This window comes from Cantharellus anzutake, assembly GCF_015039405.1.
Source record: "Cantharellus anzutake strain C23 chromosome Unknown EI90scaffold_10, whole genome shotgun sequence".
NCBI lineage: Eukaryota > Fungi > Basidiomycota > Agaricomycetes > Cantharellales > Hydnaceae > Cantharellus > Cantharellus anzutake.
In genome coordinates this window covers 149,602-172,161 of record NW_024066960.1, presented here as the reverse complement: position 1 = coordinate 172,161, position 22,560 = coordinate 149,602, and the positions used below count along the sequence as shown (strand labels likewise).

Genomic DNA, 22,560 nt, shown 5'->3' with positions numbered 1-22,560 from the left:
TCGCGGTACCGGATGTAGTGCTGGTTTGGCCTGCCTTAGTATTCCTTAGTATTCAGCCTTGCCTATTAGCGAGGCGTCTTACCGCTCAGGTTTGTGAGTTCCTGTTGAATGAGTAGGGGATACCTTGGTTGCGGCATTCAGGGGTTCCGATACAAGCCCGATCTCTCTTATTCAACGTCATGTTAGCCTACAATCTATTTCTGACATTCACGATTGTCTCCTACGCTTTGAGTCTTCCACGACGATTGCGTTGTTTCAGTGTATTAGCTGCCCGGCGCTCATCAGCTGTTGTGTACAATCGGGGGCGTCCGCGACCCCGTTTCTCCACAACACCAGCTGATACGGTGCTTCCGTCCTATAATACATTATATCAGCGGTTAAAGAGTCATCAGAAGAGGCAGGTAGCACCTCATGAGTATTCACGACAGCTTCAGAATTATTCATGACAGCTTCAGAATTATTCATGACAGCTTCAGAATTATTATGACAACTTCACATGCCAATTGAAGTCACGAGCCTGCAAGATCAAACACCGTTTTCAACACTGTTTATCTTTTCGAATATGCATATCGCCTCTGAGCCCCGCCGTTAAATATTAGTGCACATCTGTTCTATAATACACTATTAAAGAACCATCAGAAGAGGTGGGTGGCATCCCCCTTGATTGTCCATGACAATATTGTCACGATTAACTCAATAGAGGTCACGAGCCAGTGGTTTCGTTCACCCGCTCCACCTCTCCCCATCTTGCTTCCTCACCTTGTGGCTCCGCCACCGTGGCCAGTGTCACATCTTTTCTCTCAGTCAGGTCCCAGACGTATAGCCGCATCGTCAAGTAAGTAACAACCTCACTTAATATATTCTACAGTTCCCGTTCGAAACAGAGGAGCCGCAGCTTAGCGGCGTTTGGTGTTTCTGGAAAGCAGAGTGTTCTAGCGACTCGCTGCTATTACAGAGACATCAGATGCCCCCGCCCACTCTAATCACTCAGGTCGTGCGGGGTGTTTACACACTGCTGTACCAGGGTGCGAGAGATCTTTCCACTGCGGTATCGCTTTGACTTCCCTTCGCTCGGCATCCCAGGGCAAAGCCCACCGGTAGGCCACGCCCGGCTTTCGACACGTCTCCAACTACTCAGGTCGTGCGGAGTGCTTACACACTGCTGTACCAGGGTACGATAGATATCTCTGTGTTTGTCGCCTTTGCACCTTTTCGCCCAGCACCCTAGCTCGAAGCCCGATACCAGGCCACACCTGGCTTTACACACGGCTGATCTTCCAACTGCCATCTTACTCCCTTCCTCCACGAAGCCACTTTCCTCCAGCTTGCACTGCATTTGCATTCGCGAACATGAGTTCTGAAGCTGTTGTGACATCGCCTATCCCTGTTCCCAATGCTGAGCGCGCTCACCAAGGCTGGAAAGTAAACCATCAGGGTGTATTCTATATTCGTGCACTTGGGCCACCCACACAGGACGGCCCACTGCGTCCCGGTCGCTTTCTTTCAGGCGCGGAACGAATTGCGAAGGTGGAGGAGGTGATTAGTCCTGTTGTGGATCATTCACTGGATGGAACGTTTCAGAGATGTAAACTGGATCCATCGTACTCGACGCATTACTACCATGCTGTGTTTGATGTATACGTCCTTCCATCCTTAATCCTCATTCCCCGACCGTGGCTTCAAAATGCGATTAATTCATGTATACAAAACGACTCCGCACTCCTTCCTCCAGAATATAACCAATTTCCCCATGGAGCGCGACGGTATTTGCGGTGTTTTGTTCATCCTATGCCGCCGCCTATACCATCGCCCGAGCCTATTCCCTTCGCATACCCTGACGGTAAAGCCGGCTGGACTGTAGGAAAGACTTTCGGAGAAGTCTTCCTCAAGAGGCTTGACCCATCCGAGTGGACGAAGTCTATGAGGAAGGCGACAATGGACAATGACCAGGGTATTGCGGAATGCATCTGCGTGCAGCACTACATAGAGAATATCGATTATGCAGCATCAGGATCGCTCGGCATATTGCATGAGATGGCCTCAATATTCGACGATACCCGTTATCGCAACCGTTACAGGCCCGCCGGACCAACGTACCCTCCTGGGGCGGTTCGGTTCTTTTCTCTGTACACTTTGACACAGGATGGACATATCCTGCTGAGATTCCATGGTCATCCGTTCCGCGCCCGGAGGATGATGATGGTGTTTCATCCGATCCAGAAGAGTTCCTTAGCGAGAATGACTGGGATGAAGAGGAGCCTTCTGCGTCAGCCTCAGAAAGGGATAATTCTCCTGTACTATCAACGTCACGCACCTCTCGCCTCCGCTCCCAGCACGGTGGAAGGCCTAGGGGGCGTTCGCCGCGTCCACAGGTCCCCCCTCAGAGGCCAAGCTCCGTTCACCAGTGGTGTCGACGAAGCCGTTCCCCTCACCAGCGCTCACCTGCACGAAGAAGAGGATCGCCTGGTCTCCCACCAGATTCGTACCATCGCTCTGAGGTGCGAGAGGGTGAGCAGCGTCCACTTCATCGAAGCTCCCGGCGTCCACGTCTGGTGTCTTCCAGATCGCCTTCGCCCCATGAAGTCTCTCGTCCTTCTTCCCGTTTCACGCACCGTTCAGGATCCGGAACCTTTGCACGCCATCGCCATGGGCCTGAAAAGCCTCCATACGCTCCACCACGCCACCACGCCCCGCCTCCAGCCGTGGAAGGTCGATTCCACGAAGCCCGAATGCCATCGGCCCAAGCTTCCGTTCCCATTCCCCAATACCGACCAGAATTCCAGCCTTCTCATTCACTTCCCTTGCCATCCTCCGCGGAGCCGCCAGCACCTCCGTATGACCCAGAACGTCGTCACCCTCCTCCATCCATGGAAGACGTTCGGTTCAGCGAAGCCCAAATCCCATCGGCCCATACCCCAGTCCCCATCTCGCAGTACCGTCCAGAATCCCCGCCCCATCGTCCACTCCCCCTGCCCTCCTCCTACGATCCACCGCCAAGACTAAGGGCGCCACCACCAGATATCGCACGCTTCATCTCAGTTGAACAGATCATGGCGCAGGACGGAGGAACAACGTCCTTGCTAAGAGATGCTATGGTTATTCAAGGTATGCATAGTATGTCTAGGAATGTTTTAATTGTTATTCTCACACAGTGTGATGTTTTCGCCAGGTGCGCCTCTTCGACCCGTTCAGCCACTTTCCCCCACCCCTGAGGCTGCGGCCCACGTTGAAAATTGGAGAACAGAATTATCCCGTAAGCTGATCGCTATCGCCTCATTCCCAGTCTAATACATAAAGGATGTCCTAGGTGGCACCGTGAAGCGCGCTTACCGTCAGACGCCGATTCGTATCATGGCGGTGAACACCCATGCTATGTGCTCCTATGATGGATCGTACGCCTCATGGGTGAACGCCACCCCTTCAACGAGGACAAGTGTCCTTAACACCTCTCAAAGATATCGCGAGTTTGTGGACTTTTGTCGGAGACCAGTCAGCTTCGACCTGCTCCGCCTGCACCTCCCGCTTATCGAATGCCATTCCCCTTTTCATTATATCCCATCGCCTATTCTTAATATTGACTTGCAACGTTCCCCTGACGGTTTGAATTGGCTCCCAACGTCTGAGTGGAGGGAGCGGATTATAGGCACGAACTCGTTGCTGAAACAACTTCTTCGCCACGTTCGGACTACCGTTTCTCATCTCTGCCGCGCAGAAATCCTCCCTTCACATCGTGAAACTATGGCGATACTCAAGCATGAATCGGATGTCTACCTTGAGAAGCTGCTTCAATCCTGGATGATTGCGGAGTCCGAGAACTATCACCATGAAACGGTTGGTGAGATTGAACGTCGGATTGGAGAGCTACGAGGCTATCTTCGTTATTGCCTCCTCGTTTCCCTCGATGCATGCGCCATACTGGGTGGTATGGAACTTCCGACGTGGCCAATTCAAAAATTAGCCATTGGGACCATCTTCGACGGCTCGGACGGCACTCACACCGAGGTCCACGACTCCACCCTCAGTGCTTCTGCTCAGGCTTTTGCCCTCACTCTGGAATGGTGGGGAGTTCCTCATTGGAGGGTGGAATATGGTGAAAAACGCTTTGCAGTCTGTCGATCATGTTCACCGTTGCATGATCATGCAGCAGAACATGCCCTTCAACAGGAGATACGGAGCCGTGCTCAGGCCAAGGCTTCGAACGGCATCATGAAGGGGGATATCACTGTGGGATTCGACTTTGTTGTTACGGAAACCGTTACATGTTCCCGCCCACAGCAATTCCTGCTCGCAGCTCCACAAGATGATCCCCCTACTCAGCGCTTTGCCATGGAACAATGTCTGAAAGCGCTTGCCCCTGAGGGGGATCCTACTTCGTTCAAAAACCTCTCTACCTTAATGAAGGGTGTGCTTCAAGGAGTCTGGCTGGATTTAAAATACAAGGAGGGCCTGCATTTGAGCGCGGCCTTGGAAGGGGCCAAATGGAAGAAAATGAGAGTACCATTCCCCATCGGTGCGCATGCTCCACTGATGGCGGCGTTTATCAAAATCCCTTTCTCGTACTACCAACCTCAACATCCCCTTCCGTTGTCGAATCAGTCCGTACCCTTTACTGGCACGTCCAGTGCTATTTCGTTGTCCGAGGCCGGCTCTGTTACCGCCACTGACACATGGCTAGGCATATCCATATGCCTGTCAGGCCCTACGCTGGAGCTACGTCATGACTTGGAAGCGGTCAAGCAGCGGGGCGTTCTTGCCTACCGAGAAGTGCGTGACCGCACGGTGAATCAGAAAGTGGACAGGTGGGACGGTTCGATGCACTGTCTTAACCTACTCTGCAAGACACAGGAGGAAGCCCAAAGCCTTAAGCGGTACCTCCAAGCAAGATTCCCTGACGCCCTTCTCAGAGATATCAATATGCAGGATTATACCCCAAGCGGGTACATTGGCGTCTATGAGCTTGGATATACTGGTGAAGTCTTTTCTCATGGATTTGACAAAACTACAATCAAAACCCTACTGGATCACGCACCAGCCCCGCTCATCCCTCAGGGCCCCGACACATTACCATCCGAAGCAACAGAGCTATGGACGCGCATGTATTCACAGGATCTCTTCGAATACAATCGCTTCCGGATTATGACGATGACAACCAGCCGAGGGCGTACGCCGTTCAATATGGTGGAGGTGACCTTCAAATGCGAAGTGTTAAAAAAAATATGCCTGCGTAGGCCATTCGAGTTAAGCGAAGAAGAGTACTTTGGCCTCCTTCATTTTTGTCTCATTCTCTGTCGCCTTCACCGCTTCAAACGCGCATTCCGCCAGCGGATCTACCCTGCCGAAGACTCTATTTACCCTCATGTTGTCCGTTTCATTGCCGATTCTGGGAGGCAGCTTTTCGAGGGCATTGAATTCCGATCAACCGAGATGTTGAAGAGATCAGGAAACCCGCCTCAAGAAGAGTTTGAGTCCATTCGCTGGCAGCCAAAAACTGGTCTTTTTGCGCTCAAAGTTGCAGAGAGCCCTCCTGCTCCCCCAAACAAGCCGACTCCAGAAGAGTTAAGCGGCAAGTAGTAGTCGGAGAGCATCACGCAATAGCTGTCTGTGACCGTTTTCCGTTCACTTTGTATATACTCTAGAATAATTTGTAGCATATAACTTCCCGATGTATTTTACGTTTGCTGAGCTTACGCCTTGCACTTGTGCCCAGCCCATAGGTTTAATAATGATGCGTGCAATATTTTCATTTTAAGATACCTACGTATCCTTCCAATGATCGGTTGTGATGTTTGGGTCACTCAACTGGGCAACATCTGTATCCACGTAGCTATCACATCCTCGTCGTCATTCACTTCCAACTCGTCAAGCAGTTGGACCACCCTCCTGGCAACCTTTCCTACATCAGCCCCCCTGTCACGAAGCTCGTTTCCAACGGCGCTAATCATTCTCCAGTGTTGAGTGACATCTAAGACTTCAGGAGGTGGCTCCTTCTCGGTAACGTGCAGGGCAATGATGTCGATGTTGACTAGGAGTTCAACGTTTTCTTCCATTAGCGCCTTCAAACGAACCGCCGGCAACATTTTCGATGCAGCCCGCCACACTGAGTTTCGTGCACACCTGAACAAGGTGTCAAAGGTGGGAGGCTCACCGCTTAGGCTTGATACGGATGACGGTGCCTCCGACGGTGCCCGGGACGTTGGACCTTCGTTCACAGTGAGGTGCGTACTTCCATTAATCTTCAACACTGGTTGAACTTTGAGGGGAGTACTATGCAGTGTTGGATGGATGAGCCTAATTGGAGGGATGACCATTGGCGTATGTGATTCCAGAACGGCTTGCTCCATGAAGACGTCGTTTTCTGGGTCATCAGGGAGTTGCGGTCCACGCCCTTGCTGGAAGCCTGAGCGTACACCCGATGGGAACGTTGTCAGGTTTATTGCCTCTAACTTTACTGATGATGATGAAGACCCGCCCGGTTCAGGTGAGTTGCGAGGTGGTGTCTCGGGTACGATGCCATCGTCCTGTGGACCTTTCACCTCGTTCTCTGGTACCGCGGCTTCTTTCATTTGGTTGTGGCCCCCAGGTGTCACATGGGGAGGTTTTGCCTTCGTGAGGGTGCGTGCACGAGTGGCTTTGGACTTCTTGCGTCGCTTGGAAGACGGGGATGATATTTGATTATCACCAACCGAATCTCCTTCCATCTCCACAGTTGGGGAGTTTGGCGTGCTGTCCTTATGTTTTTGGGTTCGTGCGGGGACGACCGCTGTCCTCGCAATTGCCCTCCTTGTCTCGTGTTCAGGCAATAGGTATTTCGTAATATTCCCTTTCGCATCTGGTGCATAGTGTAGCACCTCACGCGTCAGGTACTCGTCTGGTAAGCCCAAACCGGTGAGCTGTGTTTTTTTGAAGTTTCATTGACATTTTCCTCACCATCTGTCATTTGTTCCACCCTCAACGTCTGCTCCGGATCCTGGTGAGTGAGCTGCATTATACACCGTGCAGACTCGCGTGGGGTCCAATCGCACGGTAGTGACTTGTTCAAGCGTGGGACACCACGATGCCAACCAACAAAACGGAGACGATGCTCAAGCATGAATGAAAGTATGTTGGCGACTCTCCAGTTGTGCCCAAGCTCAGTTATCCCTGTTGCCTCCACTACAAGTAGATGTCAGATGAGCAATCAGACGGCACGGCAAAAGGACATACGAATGATTGCTTTAAGCCGCCCAGCACACTCAGTGCGGCGTTGGGGATGCGAGCCGTAGGTCTCGTCTGCAAAGGCGAGGCCTTCCTTCCTTTTTAATGCAGGTGTGTGGTAATCCACATTGTTCGCATCGCCCTCAACCTCTGATTTGATGGCCGTGTTTCCCGTTCCATTTCCCAAATACCTGTCCAGATCATCGCTGAAATGGACACTTTGCTTCATGTGCATCACGACGGTCTTCATGAGGCTTGAGGCACCAAACACCTCGCTGGTAGATTTATCGGGGTTCGTAAACGCCCCAAGATGTTGAAGAAAGGTTCTGCACCTATTTCAGCCAATGCGGGCTAGGAGACAAATTGCTCATACCTCTGTTTAATGGCGTTGGGTTGATATGGGCTGGAAGGATATGAGTAAGTTATTTGTGCCTTTCCTGCATAAACCTTGTACCTGAATGCCTTTATCCCGTCGTAGAAGTTCCTCATGGCTAAGGCACTATCCTCTGTGAGGGGTAGGCCCATAGCTTTGACCATTTCCGCAATCATTGGTGAGCTCGTAAATGCGATAGTCGAATCCCGAGGGGCAAGCTTGTCATCTGCTATGAACCCCACTAACGCCACCCCAACAGGATGAATGGAGCTGAGTGCAGCGAGCTATCAGCAAATTTTTCAGTACAATCGATTGCGATAGTTACTGGATTCTGTACTATACCTGAGCAGCATATTTTCCCGTTATTTTCTGCAACAGATAAAGGCCTTCATTTGGTTGAGCCTCCCTCTCGTCCTTCGATAAAACAAGGTCCCCGCAATGTATCAGAATTTTATCATAGAACGCTTTTGCTTCTTCTGCCTGGTCAGGGTACTTCCTATCGATATCCTGTTGCTGTAATTTACGCAGGCATGCTGCTTCTTGACTGTCAATTCCAGCTAGGAAATGATTAGTTCCTAATATCTTGCGAGTATGTGGTTAACTTACGGTGAAGCTTAAGCCATGTTTGCCAAGCCGTTTGGCCCGCTTCAGTGGGATTGTGTAAACGGAACCTCTTCATGACTTCTTGGGGGGACTTCCCCTTTTTCTGTGCGTAACCGGCAATGCAAGCTTCTAAAAAAACTGCAGGGGGTCCTTGAGTATTTCTAAACGGTGTAAGCAACAAAGACACCAACGCACCTTCGAGGCTCAAATCATCTGTAACAAGTCCCTTCTCCAGTATATCGCCAATATCTCCGACTGTCTCAATAGATGAATGACCCCATATTTTCTGCACAATCCCCTTCACAATTTGATCGGGGGGGACAAGTGGTTGGAATTGTGGCCTGTCTTCGATGGAAGTATGTTGTGCAATAAGCTCTTTCAACTCTGCAAACGGGCCATCTGTAGCTCTGAGGAAGTTGTTGGCAGTGGAAGCCGTAGTCAACAAGGTCATGCCACTGGAGAAAGTGGCCTGAAGGGTCAGAATTGATGAGTCAAATGCATTTGAAGATGCGTTCTGTGGGAGGGAAGGCATTCTGGGGTGATTTCTTGTTCTACCAGTGATTTTTGGTTTGGGGGGAACGGAAAATTTTCCTCAAATTTGCATCCGAACTATCAATTTTGATCTAGCAACAAGCCTGAAGAGAGGAATTTGTATCTACGCCGTTTCACCAGCCTTTACCCCGTTCAACCCATGGTCTACATTGCAACCTTGTATCAGGTAGCAGACACAGAATTCAAATGGAAAATTGGACATTCAGACCCTTTCCTCAATGTTGCACATCTACACCCATCTGCAACCAACTACAGGCCGATTTCCCCTTTAGCACCCCGTTTGACTTGTTCGCCGGTCCAACACAGTGTGCAAGAGCTCTAAGTGGCGCTCCGGAACATCGAGCAGGCCGCGATCGGAGCCGCTATTTGTATTGTAAGTACGGTCAGGGTTTCAATGTAAATAATCGGCATGTGAACGAAATGTCCCTGGATCTGAATCGTGTGTGTCGGCAGAGACAGTGGGGCCCAGGCCGCTTCCCTCAATAACCCAAACGGTGTAATCTGCGCAAGGTCTACGGAGGTCAGGTGTAGTGGGTGGTGGCAGTGCCACCCCCGTTTGACCACATTCATACCCCATCACTCCTATATCACGCGACCATATGCATTCCCCCCAAACGGGACATAGCCACCTGAAACATTTCGAAAGAATTTGCTCAGTTCATCTCAACTGGTTGCGCAATCACTAGTTGTCCGGAACTAGCTGAAGACGAGTGATACCCTCGAGAGCACTGTTGGGGTGCTGTCGAAGGGCGAAAAGCCTCGCTTTCTCACCAGTGTTTAGGCGACATGGGGACACCAGGTCCATGCCTAGATAGTTCCCGCAGGTCGGTCATCATACTCCGGTCACCACCACCACCCGACTCGGTCGTCAGGCAGCCATTGCTTTTCCATGCTGGCAACTCGTCCTGAAATTTCCTTGCTCTGCGCACAATCCTCCCAATTCGTATGACCCAGCTTTCCGCCTTCACGTCCCTCTCTTGCATCCTACTCTTGTGCCAGCTGATGCCGTTCATGCTGTGGTGCGACTCCGTGTCCCAACAGATCGACACAGCAAAGAATACGAGTTGTTGCTCCGACCGAATCACAAATCATCTGCTAAACCTGTGGTGAAGAACGGTGTTAAGTACATATCTACTAGACTAGGCTCTCGCCGGATCCTAAACTCTACTGCGTCCCTTTGTCTCCTCGTCAGTCAGTTCGTCCTCGTTCTCCTCCGCGCCAAACCCCTGGACCACAGTGAGCGAATAAGGATTCTCGACAAGAGTAGGTAATTTTTAGCGGTGACATGGTGTCCCCACAAGGACGACACACGTCGCATTCTATCCGTGCATCCAGTTCTTCAAGTTCTCATCTCTAGGCCTTGCGGCGCTGAAGTTATTCGAGATTTCATCGATTTCGGAAGCACCCTCACCGAGTAGATGAGCAACCGGTCTTGTTTAAACATCATGACGTTTAGATAGTCAAGCGCAATAATGGCGCTTTTCGTTACCCAGTGATGATGGCTTATTCCGCAAATTTCTCAATTCTACCAGCCCTCCGCGCCGGAAGAAGTGACTGTTCTTCCCGACCGCTTACTCTAGGATGTTCCGTTAGTTTCGAGGCACAAATGCTTGCACGGCATCCATTGCCTCTCGTCAGGTTTGCCGTGCAATGGAGATGCCCTGCGTCTTTGTGGAGTGTATAAGGGGATGATCGACAATCCAACATCACGTAGGCATACTACAGGGAGTTGGGTCCCGATATGATTCAACTTGGTGCTTGTCATTTTGTGCGAAGGATGCATAGACATTGTCACACATCGGTGGTAGATCGATGATGTGACGCTTTGGACAAAGTTAATAGTTTGGAGAAAACCGTGACATAGAAAAAATTCGTATGCAGTGAAATTTAGGCCAGTGTGAGTTACGGTCCATTACAGCGGCGTGACATGAGAGGCGGAACATAAATTAAAACAGAAGGGTACATTGGTACGGGAAAAGGATGTCGCAGGAGGGGGAAAGGGAGAAGAGTAAGGGGCAGCAGATGCGACAGATTCGAGTCACGTAATCTTCTGTCTTTAGACCAAGTATCTCATCCGTAGGAAGATACTGGATGTTCGTTAGTGTCCACGAATCCAAGTCATGGTGCGGGTGCGGTTGGTTCGGGGGAAAGAGACATTCTATTGATGACCAGGTTGAGAGGGTATTAGGCGGTGAGGTCAAGTCGCTTAAGATCCGTAACGGCTGTATGGGGATTGAGCCGGAGCCGCACCGGGTGGAAGGGTAGTCGCAGGTGACAACGCGGAAGCTCTTGAAGCTCTTGAAGGCTGTCCCCTCACCAACGAAGGGTCCGAGGGAGGTGGTGATGCTGGGCCTTGAGTGGAGGACCGTCTGGGCTGGCGAGATATGCGTCGGACTTGCTGATCAGCATTGGTAGAAGGTACAACGCCAGGATCCGTGAGCGTTACACCACGATTAGGGCGGCGAACGGGCTGTGTAGGCCGGGGGAGACCCCGCGATGGGAGGACTGCTGCCGATTGAGGCGATAGGTATTCGGTATCACGTGGAGCGTAAGGTTGCTGATCGAACGAAACGTAAGGCCCTTGAGAATATCGTAAGTTATTCGTGTCCATGGGAGAGTTGTGAATCGAGTATGGTGTGTTGGGACCTCGGTCGTCGTAGACTGGATAGGGGGAAGGGGAAGCCACACCCTCGTGAGACGAACTGGAAGGTGATTCATCGCGAACACCATATCCGGATGCTGTGCTGACAGGTCGTGGCGCTTCGGCACGAGGGTTGAGCGACTCGTCATACTGCGATGCAGGCACAATAGCCTGTTGGGAGGTTCGAGACACCGTCATCGTGTCAGTATTGGTGTCAGCGGATGAGCCCATAGAATATCTCTTCTCGAGACCCCTAGAACAATATCGTTAGAGATAGAACAAGGACTAGCAATGAAAACGTTCCACCTCTTGGGTGCCGAGTTGTTCTGCTGCACAACATCAAAAGAGGAATCTGCCGAGTTCATCCCACTCTTCCACCTCCTCTCGCGCTCAAATTCCACCCAACGCTTCATGATAATATGAGACGAGTCAAATTCGCCTTCCTTATCACCCTCGTTGCCTCGGTGATCACCTGAAACCTTCCGTGTCTGACCCCAGGAAAAGTCGTCAAAGTGCCAATAAGCGTACGCAGGGAGGACGAAGTTCCATATTGGCAGGGATAGCAAATAGACCAACATCCAACCGACGTAGGCAATCTTTCGCGAGGTGATGACGATGAGCAAGCCAGGCAGACCAAGGATGATAGCAAGAAGGATAAGAGGGATTGTCGTGTTAGTTCCGCTAGGAACGATGGAGATGATGATGAGATAAATCGTGAACGCGATAGCGGCAGGTAAGACCAGTGTACCGACAAGTTCCATACCGACCACGAACTGCATGGAGAAACAGAAGGTACCGCAAAGATCACGCACAAAGAGTAATTCGGCTAAGTTATGCACAGTGGAGTTGATCCAACGACGACGTTGTGACAACAGCACGCTAAACGTGTCTGGCACAATAGTCTTGCATACGGCCTGGGGGCAGAAGATCATCTTCCGCTTAGGGAAGGTTTTCAGCATGAGAGTAGACAAGTATCGATCTTCACCCAGGAGTAGCAGATTCTTCTTGTGCAAGGTATCGACGATGTTTTCTGAGTAGTGCACGACGATATCGGGATTCGCGAGAATAGGCACCCAATAATTTGACGAGCCCTTGGGAGCTTTGATCCGGTACATACTGAAGCAACCAGGCAAACAAGTGACACCACCGAACATCGACTCGAAAGCCTTCGTAAGATGGTGAGAAATGTAATATTCAAACACTTAGGATTAAAGAAAATCCAACATTCATTAGCGTCTCACATAACCAGTTGATTGATTGCTTACCCTGAATCATAGTGACCCATGTCTCTGACTTATTCGCAATCTTCGTCTCCCCACAAAGACCCATGATCTCTTCATCATGTGCCATGCAAGACGCCATCCTCGTCAAGGAATCCGGAAAAATCTTCGTATCCGCATCGACACAAAGCACAACCTCGTACCGATCCGGGCTAACCCCCGTACATCTCCAAATCGAGTTGAAGAATTCGTACTCCATGGTCGTCATCCGCTCGTCGAACATGACCTTTTGCAGGAATGCCATAAGAACCATCTGACTGTCTCGTTTGCCTCGATTACCGGGTTTCGGATCGTTAACCTCAAGACCATTACCTGTCTTCGCCACGAGCACGATCGGTACTCTCTGTTGCTTCGAAGGCTCGACAGTGTTGTCGTCATAATCGTAAAAACCAGCATAGACTTTCGCCATATTATGTCTCTTATGGCCATCAGCGATGGACACGTACGAGTGAGCCTCCACCTCCTGAGTAGGTACGACGAGATCTTTCATCATACCTAGTATGATGTCGGGAGTTGTGCGAGTGTTGCCATGGCCTTTGACCATACCGTCCGCGATGACCATGAGGAGCTTATGACTATTCGGATAATCTGAGGTGGCAAGCGAATCCAGAGTCGTCCGAATACCTTCCAACGATTCCGAATATGCAGTGACGAGGCAAATTGCATATAACGGACGAAACCCAAATGGTGCGAAATTTGGTGGTGGTTGAGGAACGACATTATGCAGCGGGAAAGGGCACAGTGCCTGATTCTTGTCACTGTCAGACAAAGACAAGGAGCTCGCCCCACGCACGGGGACGTCATAGGGCGACAGGGACCCCTTGTTTGGACCGCGGCGATCGGACGAGACGTATGCGGGTGCATCAGCCCTACTGAACCTGGAAGTAGTGGGCAGGAACTGCGCTGCACTCTTGGGTCCGCCATATCCACCAGGGCTCTTTGCGTTGGCTGACGTTGGGTTAAGCACGACACTTGGCCGATACCGACTCGGAGCAGGTCGGTAGATATTATCCGTCCAATTCTCAATCTCCTGAGCACGAGCCATTCGCTGCCTATACGACTCCTTCTTGAACGCTCCTATCCGCCACGAGACAAACCAGCCGAAATAAACGGCCATGATAAATCGTATGGCAACGACGCCAATGATAAAGACGAGAGACACCCAGAGAACCACTTGGGAGGCAACACAGCCGATAGTTTTCGTATCAATGAATCCTACCGTTATGGTTGACTGCAAGCACTTGGCAATATTTTGCAGGTTTGATCGGTAAATCCACATCGTAATATCGCGCTTGTTGAACGTGTCATTTGCCTTCTTGAAGTCGTTGAACAAAGGAGGATACTGAATTTGCGACGTGTCCAGCCAGTTCAGGAGGTTAAGGTCAAGCACAGTTCTGTTAAGGTTGAGGCTAGATGTTAGAATCCCCCAGGTAAACTCCGATCAGAAAACTCACGATTCATAAACTGCCAAATTCCTGGAATCATCGTTGACATCGTCCCAAGTATAGTATACCTGCCCGGAGGGCTTATGGGCCGCAACTAGGGCTTGTGTCCCCGCCCTGATATGACAATTCGTCGAGTTCTCATACCCAGTGAAATTCACAGTGCTCGTCCCAAACTGATTGAAGGGATTACAAGGAAACAGCCAATCAGGCAGTCCACTATGAGAGGTGATCGCACTGCCATTGGGAGCAGTGAGAATCCCATAACACGACTGGTCAGTATACTGGAACATGAAGCTAAGATCCATTCCCGCGACGTTGTAACTTCCTTCGTATAGGGGATTCGAATTGCCAGTGAAGACCCCGGAGACCTGGGGATGCTTAAAATGCGAGAAATCGTAGTCGTATCCATGAATGATGATAGATGCTTTGTCGATAGTTCCGGCGTGATATCTGTTTGGTGGTTTGCCACACACAGCGGCGTTGAAGCCGAAGGTGAGGAAACCTACACCGGCCATGAAACAGAGAATAATGGCCATGAGGCCCATTTTTTCCCGCCATGCACGTTGCTGCTCTGGTGTAGATATGCCTGATGTTCGTTGTATGCACGGTGCATCAATCTGAGAGAAAAAGTGGAAAGATTGGAAATCGGTGCCTACCACATTGTCTGAGGAGAAATGGAGGGACACAGCAAGTCAAAAGCCAACAATAAACCATCCACCCATCGACAGGACCCGGCGCGATGCTCTGGAAAACCCCCCCATTTGACGTCGGGAGATCTGCTCCAGGCCCTGCTTGGTTTGAAGGTGTTGCTCCCGTCGTATTGGGCCTCTTCCTCCGCAAAGTGTTTGCACTTTTTTTAAATACATTCAAGCCCAAATCCTGCAAATCCTCTTCTCTTCCAAGGAGCGATTTGCCCCGTTTCAAACCGGAATGGGGGACATTCCCGGTGCGAGAGGGTTCAATACCTATATACGTTCCACTAGAACTTCCGTCCATGAGGGCCGCATGAGAGTGGTAATGATATTGCGGGTGACCTGGTTCGATTTTACCGCGGTCAGGCCGAACAAGCGACTTCTTACGGCGAAAATCTGTCTCAGCGAACGGATGATAGCCATCCTCTAAGTCAGCGCCAGGCTTAGATGAAGAAGCGTGCACATCTGCATAAGAGACTGGAGGTTTGTTTTCGTACGTTGGCCTGCGACGATACTCTGGGGGAGAGACGGCAGGGTTGGTGTTCAGAGGTGTTCTGTACTCCTCAGGCTCCTGAAAGCTGATGATGTTCGAACGCTGCTGAGGTGGGACAGGGCCGGCTGACCGCGGTGGTCGTCCTGGGGTGGGAGCAGGGTGGTCGTCAGGGTTCGTTAGTATGCGAGGATAGGATGGTCGTTGTGGATGTTGCGAGTCACCCTTATCTGGTGGAAAACCATAGCCGTTGTCACGATAGCTCATGATTCCAGCTTCGACCGAAAGCTGCTACGGCAGAAAGAAATGAGGGACGCCGGCACCGTCTTCACTGGGAATGACGGAAGGGAGTGTGTGGTTGGGGGTCGTTGGTGCTGGAGGGACGTAACGGAGTTCTCGCCTGCCGCAAGTCGTTTATTCGCAATGATGTAAAAGCATGCCCTCATGTGGGTCTCTCTATTGCCAGAATTTCTTTAAAAAATCCCTTAACACGCTGAACTATCTACACAGACATTCCCTCTATTTTGAACACTAATCGTCGCACAGGGTCGTTGGCGCCGTCGACGACAAGACACAAAGACGTAAAACTTCATCACGTGGGTCTCGCTTGAAATGTTATGTAACCATAGACAGTCAGTACTATTCAGCGCTGAGCAATCAGTCACGTTTGTGCATAATCGCTCCAGGGCCAAATGCGCTTGTTTTCGTCTCGTCATGCTTGTGCGCGACGCTGAGCAGTCCCTGCAACATACCATGGATTAATTGTGCTGGCTGTGCAACCCGCCTTCCGGGCACTCCTGAATTTTCCAATTTGATTCTCTCGGCGTCAGCATAGGCAGGTGACCAGCCTCTCTTTAGGGAGCGTCAGCACTGCATCTGAGGAACTGGTCAATCCCACACACCTTCACAGCCTGTCTGACATTCACGAAATGAAGTTACGGAATTTTTTTTTTTTCCCTTTGGCTGGTCCTTCTCGTTTTCAATGTGCAATTTCACGTTGGTTCCCCCTGCCCTTGGCGCTCTCAGGAGCAACCTGAAGTCACACACGCGTTAGTGGTTCAACCGAAAGACCCGAATTCGCTGCTACCGATAAACCCTAGCAACCCATCACTCCAGGACTGCATTTGCATTCTGCGACTGACTGACTGACTGATAAGAATCATACCAATTCACTGCCAAGTGCGGCCGATGGACATTAGTCAACTCACAATCGTTCATCAGCTTTATCGATCGTCTCCGCCAACCTCACAAGCATTCGTGGGTAATTTGCTAATGACAGTACTTCCTCAGAGCCGTCCCTTCACCGATTGAAATCGTCGGCAAGGGCTGAAGGAAGGGCGAGATAATTGAAAATCGAAGCGTTCCATGCACTAGGCCTGAGGTAGCCTTGAACAAGGATTTGATAGGTTGTGCAATTGTCCAAGTGACCTCATGTCACATCGACTCCCCTATTGATGCAGACAACACCTGGGAAGTCGCATCCTCTCCCCTCTGGAGATGACGAATAACCCAAAGACCTGAGGATCATCTGAGTACGACCCGAAATAGATAAACCAACAGTATCAAAGGCGCATTCCATTGGATAAAATGACCCTTCGAAGTAGCCAAAGTAACGTTTGCCAGAAGTTTACATTTTAATCAGGTAGCAATGCTGGGGGCCACTCATGTCAAATTGGTGCCGGATACCATACAACCCTCCCGGCGTCCATTGCGGAATTAGGACTTTCAACCTAGCGCCGCAGTCCAGTGGAGGGCCAAATGGGCTCCACCAGGAGTTGTGACGATCGTAAGATGAGAGGCTGGGACCAACACGGTACCAGCGTGATTGCCAGCATCCAGTGCCACTATCATATTGTTACGAAGTTATAGAGGCTGCCTTGCCCAGCGGCGTTCCGATATGAGCGGTGGAAAGATACCGGATGTTTCCGCTCCGCACGTTGCCAGCCCAACCAACCAAACCAGACCGCTAATCCTATACGGAGCAGCGACTGCGTTCCATTACCAAGGAGCCTGGGAGCTAGCCACGTATCGAATGGGTACTAGCCGACATTCAAACCACATGCATGAAGGTGGCAGGCCATCGTATATGTCATGGCGACGCCGACGGTGCCGAAAACCACCCATGCAAGAACAGCTTGAAATCAGGGTGTGTCTACACAATAAACCGCCTGCTTCTAAGCCAGTACTCTTCGTGCTGCCAGTGATGTTGATGGCAAATGGATCAGAACTAGCTGCTGTCATTAGTTTTGATGTTGTAGGTCAGTTCGGCGGTCCGTGGGTTACCGACCCCCCGCCTCCGGGGCACTACGGCCTGTGGCTTTTAAATGAGAAGCTCTAGGGAGTCAGCAGAGACCGTGAAATTCGAGGCGCAACACTCGTAACCACCGGTCAAAAGCCCAGTTTTCCCATCGCCGATCCTTCCGTCACCTCTGGGGTCTGCAGGCGGTTTGGCTTGACTTGACTTCGATGGATCGGAACAAACTCGCATTTTTCAGCATACGACAGCGTTCTAGCCACCTGGTGCCACACAATGCCGGAGCGTGATTAGATCAATGCGTTCTCTATCCTCCAAGCCGACTCATCCTTCCCGCCAGGGTTTCAAGGACTCGACCTTATTTGCATCAGAGAAGCACCTATATTCAAATTACTTAAACGATGCACTCCAATGCGATCTCAATCAGTCATTCGAGTTCCCTGCACCTAGATTCCTAACACACCACTATAGGCTACCCCCGGCTTTGGAGAACTTCCACTCTCTCGTACGGTGATGCGACACTGCACCGTGGGTTCGCATCAAGCTCGGACTAAAGATTCACTACCAACCCAGCATCGTCTGGAACTTGGTCCTGATGAGGAATCTGCTCGTCCTAGTCCTCTTTGCCATAATGGTGCATGGGCCGCCTAAATGGAGACGCTTAATCCCTAACTTGCATCATTAGATCACGGAGGCATGCGCGTCGTACATGTGATGTCCTAGTCCCTACCGCACTCTTTAAACTGTTCGGCGAGGGAAAGACTCATAGTAATCTCAATACCACAGTGTCCGCAGTAATGTATACATCCCAGTGCTTTACTCCACGCTCTATGAAAAAGCGCTGCCCACGTATAGTCTAGCGAACCGAACCGACCGCAATCCGAATTTCGTTCCACGACTGGAGGGAAACCATAGCAGCCCCACTCGAACGTCGCTCTTGAACGCCAGTGGTTTATCTTGCTCAGTCTCCTAAAAATCAACCTCGTTGAATCGCCGATACGGATCATTCTCATGCCTCCCACCCAGCATATCCTGCGCCACCTTGAACCCGTCTCAAGGATGTTTTTCGAAGGCTTCTCCATCAAGTACGTATGAAAGGGTAGGTCCGTAATCACGCAAATAACCAGCTCCTCTCTGTCTGGTCATAAAGTTGTGTCTATTGTTCAGGAGACAAACCGGAGATACGCATGCGTGGTTCCTATGCACACTGTTCCATCTGCTGAGCGTCCGGTGGTTCGTGGGCGGATCTGGGATACGTTTCCTGCGTGACGGCGCTGGTGGTGGCCCTGTATTGTGAAGGGTGACTAATTTTGGGCTTGACGATGCTGATCAGCTGAGGGGGCACCTGCGACTCAAGCGTAACTCTCATCCAATCTGGAATCCCTCACCTACATCCATCGTCAACATGATATCCGGAACCTTGGGACTTGGGGGAAGTGGAGTGGCACGCCGGTGACGTTCCTAGGGGTTATGTGGAATCCTCGTGTGCTCGTGGTTTATTCATTTAAAGCTTTTACACCAGCTGGTTACGTCCTGCCTCCGTCCCACCCATGATCGTCTATGTTTGACTATCATCACTGTGATCGTACCACTTGCACGCGACGCCGTGAATCATCGAGATCGGGACATAAGAACCCATGAGTAGCCTATTTTTGTCCAATTTATCAGCGGCCCTTCTATAATGCAGCTATTGAGCACAATTCAACCACCCAAGCAAGCACCAATACCGCACTAAATTATCTTGCCAATTTTTATTCACTTGATCGTTGGCTCCGCGCCCTTGCCAAAGACTGGGACGTCAACGTGTCGCAACTGCTACGGTCAGGGGGATCTTCTAGGCAATATGCCGAGATGGGCATTGTCAACAGGCTACTGTACCCTGGCGTGAAGTGGAGGCTAGTGGATCCGGAGGCGCAGCGGCCCTCTTCAACAGGGGGAGAGAAGTTCCTTTAAGGCCAGCGATAGATTAAGGAATGACAACAGTGCCATTGCACAAACATGCTGGAGAGGCAATTTTTTGATGGATCATCGCTCGGACCAAACAAACAAGTCCAAACCAACAGTGGTTTTTTTCCCTCGTGCCTTCGTTCATCGCCTTGTAAACCGGTCAACTAGCAAGCAGGGACCTTCTTACCCCACACCTAAGTTTGTTAAGATCCTGCTAGTGAGGACTGCCAACATGCTCGAATCAATAGCTGTTGCATACCATGAAGTCTCACTGCAAGATTTTATTTCCGCTACTTCGGACGCTCCCTATGACCCGGAAATGATCAAAATCATCGCGGAGGACATTAGATCTTCCGAAACTTTCACCGAAGAACACCAGAGTTTGGTGTCAGCTCTTGCGCATGAGACCCTTGCTGCGCTGAAAAGCAGCCTCAGCAATATCCTGCGCATTGTCCGTGAAAGATGTCAGGAATTCGTCTCCAACCAACAAACCCCCCGCGAGCTCCCACCCATCATCAGGAAACGTCGAAGCGCAAACAACTTGCCGATTGTTCTTCAGGTGCAACATCACACAACAATCTTCCCCAACTATCTTGTTCATTCCGAACCCACCATCGCGTACCAAGAAGGCACCGAGACCGACTACCATCACGGGTACTCCGAAGAATTTCAGTCCATGACGAGACCCGACAAAATTGTGCTCAGATTCCCCCTTCCACGATGGGCACATCGTCTTCATGCAAAAGCAGAAGATGCGATGGCAGCTCAGGGAAACAGGAGGCACGTTCTAGGCATCCTCGCAAACCATTCCAACATCACCTTCTGGTATTTTGATCGTGCTGGTGGCTTCTATTCGGCACCTATTGATTTCACCAACCGCCCACTCGAATTCCTCCCTGCACTTGTCCAACTCAATTTGAGTTCTGCATTTGCTCTTGGCCTTGAGCCAATAATTGAATCTCCTGACCCCTGGGAGGCGCTCATTGCCATGAAGAGGACAACCATCCGAGTTCAGGGTATTCCTTTTTTGATACAGAAAACCCTGCATGTCTCGCACGACCTTGAGGGTCGCGGATTGATTCTGTTATCGGCAAGGCAAGAGGCCAACCACGAGCCTACGACCATCCCAGAAGATGTAATTCTCAAGATGTCGTGGGAGGATCCATCATCAAGAGCATCCGACTTCCTCTACCGCCACGCTGAGCAGTACGGTGTGCAGGGGTAGCCCAATTGTATTGCTCCTCAAACATGGGACGCTTTTCAGAAGGTCCCAGAACCCAACTCAAACTTACATCCGGAACCCACTATCAAGATCGGGAGCTGCGAGTGCAGGTCCTGGGACCATCATGTGTTCCGCTTCACCGCGTTTTTCCTGACAAAGACTTTGAAAAAGCCTTTCGATCTTTAATGGAAGGTACTCCAGTGACCCGGCCCTCATTGCCATTCATCCACTAATTCATTATCGGTTATAGCCCATCATGCGCTCTACAAGAACGCCGGGATCCTGCATTGCAATCTGAATCCGAGCAGTCTTATGGCTTCAAAGGATTCCCCACCCCGTGGGATCCTGATAGATCTTGACTTCGCGACTCAAGTTCGGGATGGAGATAGAATATTGTCACCTGAGCCTACCTTCACTGGCACCCTCCCTTTCCTTTCCATTGACCTATTGACCGCCTCAGGCCCCGCTCCCCAAAGGTTGTACAGGCATGACCTGGAATCCTTTTTTTACATACTTGGTTGGATGCTTGCCAGGTATGACGCACATGGGAGGCGCAAACCACTGCACCAATTTACAACATGGTACAAGGGGCCGCTAGACGACATCATTTCGGCCAAACGAAAGTTCATGGGAGTTCCCAGCCGTGTTCCATCGGATAGATCTTTGCCTTCACTTCAAACCTGGTTACGGAACCTTTGTCGGATTGTTGACAGTGGCTACAAAGAGAAGGATCGTGAGCCACAGAATCCGCACTTCGACTCCGAAACCTTCATAACCTTCGACACATTCATGGGCGCAACTCCGCAGATTACCCTATGAATTCACCCACCCAAGTCCCCCTCTGTTCACTACACGCCAACACGCAGTAGAAATTTGTATTTCGTACCTCTCGAAATGATATTTCTCTCCCTGATCACGGTGGCGTCGATATTGAACTGAGCACCAAATCTAGAACACCCAAACCTGGCGAGGAAGACGATAGATATTGTACCGCATTTGCGCCTCAAAGCTAAGGGTAGATACCAAAGTAAGCGATCGGGAAGTGTGGTCATCTCCCCCGGCACAGTGGGCCGGAAGAATAGAGGAATCCGCGGAATGAGCCAACACTGAGTAACGAAAGTGCCATTCTTGTGCTTGGAGCGCATCTCTCGGGACGTGTTTTCGAAATCAACGAAATAACGCGAGAAGTTGAGTGTGAAATATCGAATAGTTTCACGCTCATGCTGCAGGATCTAGAATATCATAATCACTCCACCCCTTAGTTGGACCTGTCAAGAAGTCCCATCTCACTCATTCGGATTGTGACACATGCGGTTTGAAGGTTGGAAAGCGGAGGATAGCTCGGTGCGGAAGAGAGCGACGACGAACTGATAGACGAGAAGACAAAGGGGCGCAGTGCTGAAGTCTAGGATTCAGTGCATATATGTGGACTCGGAGGCATCCCGATCGGTCGATGCGGTTTGCTCCGTGATACGGATCTGCCTAGTGCTCTCGATCTCATGGAGAAGCATTATGACTAACAGAGGGCGAAGTCAGGTGATGACGGAGGCGGAAGTAAAGAACCCCAGCTTAGCTCTCCCCCACAAAATCGGCAGCGACCCCATGTAAGCAGGGACTCCAATGGTCAGGGAACTGCTTGACTCCCCCATTATTTTCGTGTACTCGGATTCAGCATGTGCCAGGGGCAGGTGACAGTGCGTGCGCCGGTAGGGTGGAAGATTTGATGGTGCATCCCGTCAACATACATCGTAAGCAAATACTCGCTGGAGGAACATGGTTACAACGGACGAGTCCATTTGGAGTCCATCCAGATTCACCTTGTTGTCTCTTCTTTGTTTGCGTATATTTATCACCTCTCGGGTGTTCT

At 50.7% G+C, this 22,560-nt stretch overlaps 5 protein-coding genes across 5 annotated transcripts; 2 read left to right on the top strand and 3 right to left on the bottom strand.

Annotated features, from left to right (window-relative positions):
* Positions 1 to 5,795: 5,795 nt before the first annotated feature.
* Positions 5,796 to 8,702, bottom strand: EI90DRAFT_3119179 (uncharacterized protein; the record flags this gene model as incomplete). The annotated part of the gene is made up of 7 exons (XM_039063183.1): positions 5,796 to 6,868; positions 6,928 to 7,152; positions 7,204 to 7,520; positions 7,568 to 7,851; positions 7,910 to 8,124; positions 8,174 to 8,299; positions 8,366 to 8,702. The coding sequence occupies 7 exons, from the start codon at positions 8,700 to 8,702 to the stop codon at positions 5,796 to 5,798; spliced, it is 2,577 nt and encodes an 858-aa protein (XP_038919518.1).
* Positions 8,703 to 11,557: 2,855 nt separating this feature from the next.
* On the bottom strand, positions 11,558 to 15,537 carry EI90DRAFT_2910760 (uncharacterized protein; the record flags this gene model as incomplete). The annotated part of the gene is made up of 4 exons (XM_039054409.1): positions 11,558 to 12,564; positions 12,629 to 14,037; positions 14,098 to 14,674; positions 14,745 to 15,537. 4 exons carry the CDS (start codon positions 15,535 to 15,537, stop codon positions 11,558 to 11,560), a joined length of 3,786 nt encoding a protein of 1,261 aa, XP_038919517.1.
* Positions 15,538 to 19,107: 3,570 nt separating this feature from the next.
* Positions 19,108 to 21,148, top strand: EI90DRAFT_78252 (uncharacterized protein). Its single transcript, XM_039068039.1, has 2 exons — positions 19,108 to 20,885; positions 20,944 to 21,148. The coding sequence occupies exon 1, from the start codon at positions 19,545 to 19,547 to the stop codon at positions 20,694 to 20,696; it is 1,152 nt and encodes a 383-aa protein (XP_038919516.1). The 5' UTR covers positions 19,108 to 19,544; the 3' UTR covers positions 20,697 to 20,885; positions 20,944 to 21,148.
* EI90DRAFT_3043843 (uncharacterized protein) lies at positions 20,755 to 21,553 on the top strand. Its single transcript, XM_039059288.1, has 2 exons — positions 20,755 to 20,897; positions 20,942 to 21,553. Exon 2 carries the CDS (start codon positions 21,006 to 21,008, stop codon positions 21,510 to 21,512), a length of 507 nt encoding a protein of 168 aa, XP_038919515.1. The 5' UTR covers positions 20,755 to 20,897; positions 20,942 to 21,005; the 3' UTR covers positions 21,513 to 21,553.
* EI90DRAFT_3043840 (uncharacterized protein) lies at positions 21,087 to 22,244 on the bottom strand. Its single transcript, XM_039059287.1, has 3 exons — positions 21,580 to 22,244; positions 21,470 to 21,506; positions 21,087 to 21,409 (listed from the first exon to the last, which is right to left on the bottom strand). The coding sequence occupies exons 1-2, from the start codon at positions 21,836 to 21,838 to the stop codon at positions 21,502 to 21,504; spliced, it is 264 nt and encodes an 87-aa protein (XP_038919514.1). The 5' UTR covers positions 21,839 to 22,244; the 3' UTR covers positions 21,087 to 21,409; positions 21,470 to 21,501.
* Between the last annotated feature and the right edge of the window lie 316 nt (positions 22,245 to 22,560).

Bases quoted from the DNA above. Each gene is read 5' to 3' on its own strand.
- EI90DRAFT_78252 (XM_039068039.1), top strand. From the start codon at position 19,545: ATGGATCATCGCTCGGACCAAACAAACAAGTCCAAACCAACAGTGGTT.
- EI90DRAFT_3043843 (XM_039059288.1), top strand. From the start codon at position 21,006: ATGGCTTCAAAGGATTCCCCACCCCGTGGGATCCTGATAGATCTTGAC.
- EI90DRAFT_3043840 (XM_039059287.1), bottom strand. From the start codon at position 21,838: ATGCGCTCCAAGCACAAGAATGGCACTTTCGTTACTCAGTGTTGGCTC.